The 13,130-nt window shown below is 43.9% G+C and overlaps 1 protein-coding gene across 5 annotated transcripts in view; it reads right to left on the bottom strand.

Annotated features, from left to right (window-relative positions):
- Positions 1 to 13,130, bottom strand: part of FGGY (FGGY carbohydrate kinase domain containing) — a 156,252-nt gene that overhangs the window by 85,120 nt on the left and 58,002 nt on the right. For all 5 annotated transcript variants that reach the window (XM_035124274.2, XM_035124273.2, XM_035124277.2 and 2 more), the window contains one exon: positions 5,660 to 5,775. In XM_035124274.2, the coding sequence (XP_034980165.1) occupies positions 5,660 to 5,775 (116 nt within the window). The remainder of the gene's footprint in view (positions 1 to 5,659; positions 5,776 to 13,130) is intronic.

A 13,130-nucleotide genomic window follows, 5' to 3' on the forward strand; every position in this document is an offset into this window, starting at 1 on the left:
TACACAGACTGGAGGTACCATAGGATGTTCCTTAGCAAGATGGCAATGGCACTATTGTGCCATCATGAAATTCATGTGGGGGCAAAATTACAGGAAGCCAAACCAACGCCAGCATTTTCAAAGCATTGCTTGCAATGTTCATCCCATAAGGGCCCAAAGAATACATGACAGAAATACACTTCATATGAGTCAGGCCTTTAAATAAAACATACTTGAAAACAACACTCACTTGAGAGCCACAATTTTTTTTCATAAAGGCACTTTGTTTTATGAAAAAAACCCTCTCCAACTGCTAAGGACTCTTTCACATACAAATCTGTTGTTTCAATTAAAATATAACCAGGAGCGGGAGTCCACCATGCAGAAATACAGGATCACAAACAGGAAACCAAACTTCTCTCTCCACCATTCTTTCAAAGCACAGCTGGTTAGGGAGGGACTGCGTTCAAATGAGCCAATATCGTATAAACCCTCCACTTCTTCTCTTTTTTCCCCTTTTCGGATGGGAGGAAAAAGGAGCATGAGAGAATAGAAGACTCAGATTAGGCCAATAGGTGACAAGGCCCAGAGATTATTTAGAAGTGGTATTTCCCCACCCAAAAAATGTTTGTTTTCAAGACTTGTGGAGATTTGTTTTGAATTCAAAGTGAAGACTGAAAGTATATAGTTTCATCACAGATTTAGTGGGAATATATTCATAAAGGAGTCTTTGTGTTACCTTTTAAAATATGAGGTACTGACAACCCCAGAAATAGCTATATCATATCTACAACATTTTCTACTTTGGGGGAAATGCACATTGCTTTGGGAGTGGTGGGGGAAGGACAGGGCAATGCATAAAGCCTTGCTATTCAGTGAAAAATCATTATTTGGTCCCTTAAGTAGCCCCTTAAGTATGAGAATGAGGACGAAAATTTATCAGGCCATTTAAAAAACAGATTGCAGCCTTCAGCACCTCAAAGATCTATAGTTCATGAAAATTTAACAGATGTTGCTTCCCCACTAGCCATTTTCTCTGGAATTGGCAATCTTGTTTGCTTACTCTTTATGGAAGAATCCAAACAATGACAATGTAAAATTGTTGCAGTCTATGTTTTCTGTAGCGTCCTTATCCGTCGTCCCCCCACCTTGATTTGCAGCAAATCTTGTACATCTTTTGTGCGGATTATGTTCCAAAGTCAGTGCTTAAGGTGAAAATCATGTACTGTACAGTTAGCATTACCTTAAATCATCCATAGCATACATTCTTCTTCCAAATCACCCTCCCTCCCCTGTTTGGCTGTGAGATGCCACTGCTTATTTGCCTGTGCCCATGCCTATTCCACCCTTGGTCCCTGTGCCTTCCTAAAGCCGGTGAGCAGGATGAATCCATGGAAGTGGGAGAGAGGCTTTCCCACCTTCTCCTCCCACTGGTGGGACTGTGGTAGACACTGACTGGCAAGGGGGGGGGAGACCTTCCCCTTCTCTCTGATGCCTCCTTTCTCCTCCGCATGGGCAAACCTGGAGGGCAGCTGGAAAGAGCAAAGCACATCTCGTGTGGAAGCAATCAGATCAGTTAATATTAATGTAGGTTATATAATGCCATAACACTATGGGTTTCATCACCAAAAAACGTGAATGCTACTGTCCGCTTTTTTGTGAGAATTCTCCCATTCACAAGCCACCTTCTTCTACTACGAAAACACATGGATTTAATCTATAAAGTTCACAGCAATTCAGAACTTATTTTTATACCCTTAACGTATAGCTTTAAAAGGAGATTAGAGAAAATCATGGAGAATAAGGCTATCAATGGCTACTTGCCATGATGGTTATGTTCTACCTCGACTACCAGTTTCTGGGACATCACAGGTGGGGAAGGTGCCATTGCACCCGGGTTCAGTTTTCAGGATGCTAGATTGGATGTAACTTATTACATTTAATCTGCTAAAAATATATATGTTGAGAGGCGAGTTGTGGTTGACAACGCAAATCCAAAAAATAAAACAAGAACTGTTCAAAGCGTCCTGGAATTTACGTGTGTGTGTGTGTTTGCAATTTAAGCAGCGGCAAGAAATGACCCCCACCCCCACCCCGAATGTATAAAAGGGTGGTTTTCAAATTGGCGTCCTATTATTGCTGGTTTTTCATTTTTCTCATTCTAATTTCCCTGTATTGAACTGTCAGGTTTTTAAAGAGAATTTGCTCTCGTCGGCAACATGCACATTTAGTTGTTTAAAAAAAAAAATGGGGTGGGGGTGGGGGAGAGAGAGCTTTTCCCTGTCCTTGAAACGCACTATATAAATATTGTATTCAATCCTTAGCTTGCACTTCATAAATAATTTATGTTAAAAATTTCTCTTCATGGGGCTCGTCAGCCATTAGGGTGCTCAAATTTCTGTTAAAACATTTATTTACTGCTTATACTCTTTTAGTGTGGGGGGTGGGGGAGGGGGAGGGGATTCTAAAAGGTGCATCTGGTAATAGCCAGCAAGGCTGCATTTAAGCAAAAAGAAAATCTCAAAAACTCTAAAGGTTTAGGAGACTCTGCTTATACTCTGCTACAGGAAAAATAATGGATTAGGTTCAGAGCTTGCAAGGTTATCAGAAAGGAATCCTTGCCCCCTCGTTCCTGCTCTAGGAGCTGCCCACCACCTGTATGGAAGCAGGAGTAGTCGTCGGCACCACCTGCCACTTCAGGCCAGGGCTGGGTGGGAAAAGCAAGAAGCACAGGACTTGTTTATAGCCTTGGGGGAGCAGAGCAGCAACTGGTCTATGTGATCCATCCAGCGACGGAGGAAGCCACTTGGGAGCCTGGGGCAGCGCGCCCAGCGGCGGAGCGGGGCGCACTGCGGGACCTCCGGAGTCTGCCTGCCTCCTCCCACTCAGCCGCCCCACAGCTTGGGGGGGGGGAGGCAGCAGACGAACCGTTTGGACAGCACGGAGCCTGCACACACCCAAGCCACCATGTCTCTCCCAGGAGAGGCGCATGGCTCGGTCGCACTGCAGGCTCCACAGTTAGTATCACATGGCATTTTGCCACCCCCCTCAATGTTGGCACTCGGGGCGATCCGCACCCACCGCACCCCCTTCCTCTGCCCCTGGATCCATCCTAAGTCCCTCCCCGCAGCTGCTAACTACAGCACTGCCTTGTGCCAAGGATGGCTTCCTGTCACTTTTGGAAGCAAGCTAGGTTGAACCATCAAGGTTTATTCTGCACATCCCACAAAGAATGCAGTGGAAGCTAAACTGGTCTCTTAAGGACCATACAGAAGACGGCAAGATCTGGTGCCAGATGATATTGTACTACAGAGTGTCAGAGACGAATAGAAAATGCAATTCTTTATTCAAGGAAACAGAATACACACAGAGAAACCTAGGGTACGACTGGCCCCAGTAAAGACGATTTGAGTCTCCCACTTCCTCCTCTCCATCCAGCTATCTTCCTAGCACTCTTAAGCTGCGCCAGGGAGGGGGCCTCTGAGCTCTCTGTGCTCTTTGCTTTGTAACCTTCAGAACCTTCTGGGTTCTCAGAGACAAGGGGGAAGAAGAGCTAAACACAGTAGGACCTGCAGGCTCCTAAGCCTGTCACACACCTGCAGTTCTCTCATTCTCTCTCTCTCTTTCTCCTGTTGCTAGTTCAGCATCCCCCCCCATTCCTCCTCTGATCTGTCTTCCTTGTCCCACCACCACTCCCCCATCTCAGAGCCCTCCTCTTCTAAGGTTTCCCTATGGGGTTCTCCAGCTGGAATCTCCCACCACTCCTCATTGACCAGCCGGTCCCTGACAATCATACAGAGGGGCCTTTTTTACCTACAGTTGTAAAAAGTAATTTTTCGACACCTAATGCATCTCTTTTGAAACTTTATGGATTTCATTACTGATATCAAATTATTTCCATTTAGTGCTGCTGCATTAAACTGTTATAGAAACTTGTTCTCTAAGTGGCAGTGGGGGGGGGGAGAGAGAATCAGGTAATTAACTTTGAGGGATGAGGGGTTTGGGTTTTTCTTTTTTACACTAATGTTCTCATTAATGGCATGCCTGCTTAGGACGCCATTAAAAGTCCATTAACTGAACAAGGAAACTTGAAGAATGCTATCCTGGAGATTTTCTAGTAAATGAACATTATGGTCTTTTAATGGAAATCTACTATAAGAATCTTGCAATTAGCAAGTCTAAAATTCTAATTATACATAGGCTTCAGGAAAGTTCAAAGCAACTTAAATATAGTGTAACAAGCTGGTGAAAGGAGTGTGGGACAAGTCAAGAGTTGAGTTTAGCACATTGTTTTAAGCTTGCTGATTCTGTTGATTTGCAGCATTGCAAATGCAGTGGTATAACAAACTAAAGCAGAATAATGAAGTTTGCATATGCCTTGCCACTGGTCTAAAGATCTGCCATGTATCCAGTCAAGTGTGCTTAGGTAGCAAAGATACAGATACACACACACACACACACACACACACACACACACACACCTATACACACACACACACACCTATACACAGACACACATGGATATATGATAAGTGAATGTTGCCAGTAGAAGGAGTACTATCGGGAGTTTAATGTAAATGATATGAATTATGAAGACTGGCTTTTATTTTCTTCCTACTATTAAGAGAGAACTAATACAGTATTGAGGGACCCAGGTGGCGCTGTGGGTTAAACCACTGAGCCTAGGGCTTGCTGATCAGAAGGTCGGTGGTTCGAATCCCTGTGATGGGGTGAGCTCCCGTTGCTCGGTCCCAGCTCCTGCCAACCTAGCAGTTCGAAAGCACGTCAAAATGCAAGTAGATAAATAGGAACTGCTACAGCGGGAAGGTAAATGGCATTTCCGTGTGCTGCTCTGGTTCGCCAGAAGCAGCTTAGTCATGCTGGCCACATGACCTGGAAGCTATACGTCGGCTCCCTCGGCCAATAATGCGAGATGAGCGCACAACCCCAGAGTCGGTCACGACTGGACCTAATGGTCAGGGGTCCCTTTAGCCGTTACCTTTAATACAGTATTACATATGCAGAAGCCCAAAAGTGAAAGAGTATTGGTTCTGGAGCAGCCCTCCTAAGGAAAACATCATAATGCCAGAATGCTTCCCTTTTCTGCCGTTGCTAGATTAGGAGAGGAGCATTTTGATGGCAAGCGAGAAGTTTCAGGAAGTCTCTTTCACCCAACATCTGATCACATTTCCCCAGGGAAACCAAAACCACCTACTTTTGAAAATTAGTTTTGTGCACAATTAAGGACAAATTGTCTTGGTGCACCCAAAATTGCTCACTTCTAAAGCAGTCCTCTGATATATATATAATATTGCCAAAACATATAATGGGAAATCATGCATGCAAACACAGAGCAGTGAGAATCAGGCTCAGGTGCTTCCCCTTCCCTTGCTTTACATACGAGAAGACATTGAAAGTTCTGTTTTTAAGTAGTCACAGTTCCTTGTTATTTCAGGCCTAAGGGAACTGTGGCTTGTTAAAACAAACCAAGATCAAGGTTTGGTTAAGTTTCAAAGTCCTCTCCTCATGCAGTATAGGGAGAACTGCACAAATGCATGGCTTACCACAGCATGTTCTCCTAACAGGAAATCAGTATTTCCCAACGTGTCTGAACTGGGCTATTACCTAATAAGATGAAGTTTTTATTTTAAAAGTTAAAAAGTAGGTAATATAGATTTACCTATTTTTGCATAGTTATTTGCCACCAAATCTTCCAATCCAACCAGCTTCCAAAAACTAGCATCCCAGCCTTTCTCCAAAGAGTATGTCCATTTACATACCAAAGTGCACAGAGATCTGTGGAGGAAAAGAAACTCACGTTACATTTCATTATCAACTCTACCTCCATATCTACTCAGGCAAAAACTCTTACAGGACCCAAAAACATCAACACTCCTTTAACAATCAGCAGCGATTTAGATCAAAACTCTATTCAGTAGATGATAATTAAGCATTCTTATATTATACTTGAATTATGCTGCTGGAGGAGACTCTTGAGAGTCCCATGGACTGCAAGAAAATCAAACCTATTCATTCTGAAGGAAATCAGCCCTGAGTGCTCACTGGAAGGACAAATCCTGAAGCTGAGGCTCCAACACTTTGGCCACCTCATGAGAAGAGAAGACTTCCTGGAAAAGACCCTGATGTTAAGAAAGACTGAAGGCACAAGGAGAAGGGGACAACAGAGGACGAGATGGTTGGAAAGTGTTCTCGAAGCTACTAACATGAGTTTAACCAAGCTGCAGGAGGCAGTGGAAGACAGGAGTGCCTGGCGTGCTCTGGTCCACGGGGTCACGCAGAATCGGACACGACTAAACAACAACAACAAAATTATACAAACAAAAACAACTATAAATACTGGATCCCCTCTTAAACACTTTCAGCTGTTTGAGAAGTCTGTCTTTGACTTGACGATTCCCAGTATATTGATGGGATTCTAACAGTCGATATATAGCTGCTTAAAAGTTTTCTATGCAAAACAGGAGGGCAAGAACATAAATCCTTAATACAGAGAGCCATAAAAAGAGATTATTAATGTTTCACTTTTCAGATCTGATCCCACCTTTTCAAGTTTTTTCTTCAGTCATGAGAACAAAGGGTTTGGGTAAAGAATCTTGATCACCATCCCTGAGATCACTAACCTTTAAAAAACATGATGCATAGGGCTGTCAGTCACTGCTTAGAGAGGTGGCAAGTTTGACATTCCAACACTGCAGCAACTACTCACAACCAAAGGGACATGGTCAGGCTGGATTTACCACATGCCCAGAATCTAAAGCGGACACCATCTCTTCCTGCAATTGCAGCCACCATGTAATATGGGGAAGATACGGCCCACATGAAACCTTCACCAAAAATGAAGACAACGAAAGGCAGGTCTGTGCAAACACACCAAATTGAGGTTTCTGAGAACATCAGCCTTCATGTAGCGTATTTCACAAGGCACTGGAATTTGTATTTCCAAGATGCATTAAGTTTGACTACGCACTGTGTTTTGCCGCTCTTACGAAAACCATGTCTACGGTTTTCTTGTTTGAATGTGGCTGTTTACCCGAGCCAGGAAACTGCATGTGCTACCTCAGAATGCTGTGTTTAATCTCCTTGCAAGAGAGAAACCCCTATTATTTCAGAAAACTGCAAGCAGAAGACTATAAGCAGCAACATGCAGATCACTGAGTCACATATTTAACCTCTGGAGGAGGTTGGGAGTTGCCTCAAAAGGCGGAGGGACGAAGGTAGCAAGTACCTTTACAAGGAAGGATGCAGAGCTTCACTGTTCCAGTCAGTCATAATAGAAGCACGAGAATAAAAATCGTAAGCACAAAAACATGCTTTTAAAAAAGTAAGAGGAAATCCCTGCGGGTATGGATAAAAATATAGGCAGTATGTGGTAAAAGTTTTAGGAACAAAAGGAACCTTTGGCAGGAGACAGGGCTTTCAACACACAGGATGGCTATATAACAAAAGAAGCCTAGAGCTGCTTCAGCACAGACCTATAGTAGTATGTACCAGTATTCCCTCTACCCCACCCAATGTCGTCCCAGACAGAACATTCAGCACATTTAAACCCTCTGGCAAGCCTTTGTTTTAAATAGAACTGGGCGTTGGTGCTGTGGAAGCCTTGAAAGAGCCACAGGTCATCACGTGGAAGAATGTAAAAAGCAGCAACTATTCCCTACAGCACTACGGTTAATGACAAGCATATTCATTTCAGGAAGAGCCTGCATTACAGTTACAGATACAAGGCATGGATAGGTGTCATTTGTGTCTCATGGAGGCACCAGGGGATTGGCTGGAGGAGAAAGGAAGAGGGGATAAGTTTGCTGCAGGCCAGTCAACATCACCAGCTGCATTACAAAGAACACTTGGATACACAGAGCCATCCTTCGCAAGCAGATATATAAATTAGAGACATACAGCTTCCAGGGATCAGCTGATACTAAACATCAGTTAAGTATCATTGCATTAAACTCCAATGGTACTGGTCCCGTCCATTATTGCCTTCAACTTTTTATTCATTGTGGAGCATCAATTTCACACACACACACACACACACACACACACACACACACACACACAACTGGGGATGAGAGCTAGTACAGAATGGTAAAAAGCCAGGCTCTGGGGAAAGGGAAACAAATACTACATTGGTCCAAGCTTTCGAAGTAAGGTTTAGCTAGGAAAACGACACAGGCGCCCAAGGCAATTAGGAGTTTAGGGCCAATCCAAACCCTAAACTCCGATGCTCAGCAGGAATTAATGGAGCAGCTGGACCATGAACACATCTTTAGCCCTGCCACACATGCTGACTGGTGTGTCTGTTATCACAAGACATGGGGGGGGGGGGCCCAGCGGCAGTTCTGCCTGCATCCTCAGCTGGTATGACTCAAGAAACGGTGGCTGACAGGGCTGGGTGGGGAGACACCTCTGGCCAATACAAGCCCCTCTCAGTGCACAAAGATGCTGGACTGTACCCTTAGCCAGTAAGGAAAGGGGTGGGGGAGGCCAGCTTGTTAAGACGAGGGTGAGAAGGGAAGCAGCTATCAGCTCTGTTGAGGGACAGCAAATTTCCATTCCTTCCTTCCTGGAACTGTTGCCATTCCAGTCGGTCTTTATAAGAATTTTGTAATGAAGATCCAGTGCCCAAGTTTGTTCTTTTTTCCTTGCTCCTCCCAATCCCTTTAACCTCTGTGCCACGTATAAACTTCAGGGGCTGTCTTAATATTGATATTCATATGCCACTCTAGGAGCAGATTTAAAATGGATGAAAAATCTGTGAATGAATGATCATGTAAATAAATAGGAAACAGCACATAAGTGACAGGACTAAGCAGGAACAGATTTGGTTTCTATACTTTGCTCTTCCCCCCCCCCCTTTAAAGTCACTTCCCATTTGTTAAACCATGAACCGAAATGTAAGTACTTGTACCTTGCAACAATTCTCAGATTTCAAGCACATGTATTTAAGATTCAGGACATTAGATTTTAGATGGTGCTGCTCCCTCCAAGGCCTTCCTTTGAAAAACTTGCTTAATATTTGAATAAATGGATGAAGTCAGAACCATATAGCTGGGGTGTTTGTTGACAATTCATATCAGCTGATACTTTCTGTTGGTGTTTTGTGGAACAGATTTCTTCTTCTTCTTCTTCTTCTTCTTCTTCTTCTTCTTCTTCTTCTTCTTCTTCTTCTTCTTCTTCTTCTTCTTATCACTCGTATACGAGTAAGATTGTCTTCCATAAGCAAGGTTTTAACAATGGGTACGTAAGTGACTGTGGAGGCCAATTCTGGATCCTCACGTCCTTCCACAGTGGGGACAATGTTTATACCCCCCCCCTTCCCCTTTTGCTTTTGGAACCAAATGATGATCTGGGTATGGGAAAGTTGTTTTCATATGGAAAACAACCTTACTGATTCAGTCTGTTGTCTATTTCAGTGGTTCCCAAATGGGGGTCTGCGTAACTCATCCAGGGAGCCTGTGGCACCATTCACATAACAAAACCCGTGGGAAACGGAATTTTCAAAAGTGGCTTGGCTTCTGAAAAACAGGGGGTCCGCAGTACTTAGCTAATTGACAACCACTGCTCTATATGATGCTTTTGTATGTTAAAATATGGCATATGGTATCAGTATGACATGGTTTTACTAAAATTCTCACTTAATACCACTCAGAAATATATTTCACAGCATGCTATCAATGTTTGCATCTGTGCTGTATATCTTTAACAGGAAACAGGGTTTCTTCTACTTGTCAGAAGAAACCTAGGCACAAGAAAGAGAAGCAGGCACCCTAGGAAAAACAGATGCAATCCAGCTGCTGCACTCCAGGTCCACCAAGAAAGTCCATGTGTACCAAGGATATCTTGGCTCCGTTTTATGGCAGCCTAGAAATAATCGTAATTAACACCAATAAATCAAACAGCTCCGAATCACAGTGCCAGATCCTGAACTTTTTCTATTTATTTTTTGAATAACTAAAGACAAAGACCTTTCTCAAGTTTTTTTTTGGGGGGGGGGGAATGAAGAGAACACAGAAAGAACACCTAGTGGAGTGTGCTAAGATTTCATCTAGTCTAGTGTTCCAGTTCCCCCACTGGCCAGCCAGATGCATCTATGAAGCTCATACGTAGAACACAAAGGCAACCCCCCCCCAAAAAAAAATTACCTCCATCTACTGATATTCAGGGGCACATAGACTCTTAGCAATGAAGGCTTTATTCAGCTACTGTGACTATTAGCCATTGAAAGACCAAACCTTCATGGATTCAGAAGATAAAATTAACAGCGGATGTGGTGGCATATCACTGCTCACTAACTACACGGGAGGATATCTAAGGAGACAAGACCTAATGAAAAATATTCCCCAAAATCAGGAAGCTATAACACTGTTTTAAGGGGGTGAGCATTGCTTCATCCACCAAGTGCAACATTTTATGCCCTAGAGGGTATTCTGCTATAGTCAGTGCTGCCAATAGTGACCTCAGTTAGTGAACAATTAAGGTGTAGTCTCCAACATACAAAGTCCTAAACAGCTCAGGACCTGTGTCGCTTTTGCCAGAAAAAGAATAGTGCCCGAGGCCTAAATAATGAAGGAATCTTCAGCCACCTGGGTGCACCATAGCCTCAACTCCTAGGCAAATATCAAGAATCATGTGTCAAAGGTTAATGACAGCCTATACAAAATGTAATGAACCCAGTCTATTCTGCCTCTGCAGAGATCTCCAGGCCATACCCAATGGTGACTTTCCACTAGCTGAAGGAGGGGCACCTGATTTCCACGAATGCCCCCTTGTCCATTGCAGCCCTCCATGAAATATCCCATAGTGTTCCACAGAGAGTCGCCCAACCTTAGAATCATAGTTGGAAGAGACCACAAGGGCCATCCAGTCCAACCCCCTGCCAAGCAGGAAACACCATCAAAGCATTCCTGACAGATGACTGTCAAGCCTCTGCTTAAAGACCTCCAAAGAAGGAGACTCCACCACACTCCTTGGCAGCAAATTCCACTGTCGAACAGCTCTTACTGTCAGGAAGTTCTAGCTCCCTAAGCCGATCCTCATAGGGCATTGTTTCCAAGCCTTTGACCATTTTGGTTGCCCTCCTCTGAACACGTTCCAGCTTGTCAGTATCCTTCTTGAACTGTGGTGCCCAGAACTGGACACAGTATTCCAGGTGAGGTCTGCCCAGAGCAGAATACAGTGGTACTATTACTTCCCTTGATCTAGATGCTATACTCCTATTGTTGCAGCCCAGAATTGCATTGGCTTTTTTAGCTGCTGCATCACACTGCTGACTCATGTCAAGTTTGTGGTCTACCAACACTCCTAGATCCTTTTCACATGTACTGCTCTCAAGCCGGGTGTCACCCACCCTGTATTTGTGCCTTTCATCCCCCCCAAGTGTAGTTGGGACCCAGGTGGCGCTGTGGTTAAACCACTGAGCCTAGGGCTTGCTGATCAGAAGGTCAGCGGTTCGAATCCCTGTGACGGGGTGAGCTCCCGTTGCTTGGTCCCAGCTCCTGCCAACCTAGCAGTTCGAAAGCACATCAAAATGCAAGTAGATAAATAGGAACCGCTACAGCGGGAAGGTAAACAGCGTTTCCATGTGCTGCTCTGGTTTGCCAGAAGCGGCTTTGTCATGCTGGCCACATGACCTGGAAGCTATACGCTGGCTCCCTCGGCCAATAATGCGAGATGAGCGCGCAACCCCAGAGTCGGTCACGACTGGACCTAATGGTCAGGGGTCCCTTTACCTTTACCTTTACCCAAGTGTAGTACTTTACATTTCTCCCTGTTAACATTCATCTTGTTTGCTTTGGCCCAGTTCTCTAATCTGTTAAGGTCATTTTGAAGTGTGATCCTGTCCTCTGGGGTATTAGCCACCCCTCCCAATTTGCAAACTTGATCAGGATGCCTTCAAGCCCATCATCCAAGTCATTGATAAAGATGTTGAATAAGACTGGGCCCAAGACAGAACTCTGTGGCACCCCACTAGTCACTTCTCTCCAGGATGAAGAGGAGCCATTGATGCTTTGGGTTCGGTCAGTCAGCCAGTTACAAATCCACTGAATTGTCTAGCCCGCATTGCTACCATTCAGTGGATTTGTAACTGGCTGACTGACCGAACCCAAAGGGTTCAAGAGAAGCTTGGAGAAGCAGGGGGCTGCATTGAGTATAAGGGACTGGTGAACATCAGGTGCCTTTTAAAAATACTACTGGGTACAAACTCCCTGTGTCTACTAGAAAAATTTCCAGGAAATCCTTGAATTTCACAGGACCATAAAGGTTAGAATTTTTCAGACATCTGCATGGTTACCTAACATTCTTCTTCATCCTAAAACAAAATATTCCATACACTACTTTTGAAAAATACTATCCCGCTACTTTATGAGTATTCTTCAACCAGACATGCTGTTTCACAAAGTCAAAGGTTTTCCTGTCGGGGTAGGAGAACACCCTTGCAATTTTCTACCCCCACATGTGCAATTAATCTTCTCTAATTTCAGCCACTCCCTGGCAAGAGTCCATGTTATATTTAACACTGGACATAGTTTCAGAAACGGATACTGTACACAACCAGATTGTTTTCAAAGACAATGTAACAAGATAAACAGAACCCTTTGATCTTTGGGAATTCTCTCGCAGTCTTTCTTTCACCCAAATTTGGAAGTGACCTTCAATTAACATCTTTAAGCAAACAACGTTATCCAGAGTGCAATTTGGGTGAAAACAGACCACCATTGCAACCACGGACACGCTCACCTAATCAAAAGCATACAAACAGCACTTGTATTCCCCCCCCCAAATATATATATATATATGAAGACTTCTATTTATCCATACAGCCACATCTTAAAATTCCAGAAACTTGCGTATTTGCGAGAGCCCGAAATCCACCCTATGATGGATTCAAATTGTAGGCCTCCTGAACTGTGTCCTCTCATAACCAGCCTATATATTACAGCTACATGTGGAAAACGCTTTACATTGCAGCTGTTATGTGTGCTGAGCTGTTTGTGGGCAACTGTCCACGAGTTTGATTGCTTTACGTCACCAAAAATGTATATGAAGATCCATTTGCTAAACATAAATCACTTTGCATGGCATAACAGAACTATTGTAATAATTGGGCCGAATGCCGAAACTGTGAACCG

This window comes from Zootoca vivipara, chromosome 7 (assembly GCF_963506605.1).
Source record: "Zootoca vivipara chromosome 7, rZooViv1.1, whole genome shotgun sequence".
Lineage (NCBI taxonomy): Eukaryota > Metazoa > Chordata > Lepidosauria > Squamata > Lacertidae > Zootoca > Zootoca vivipara.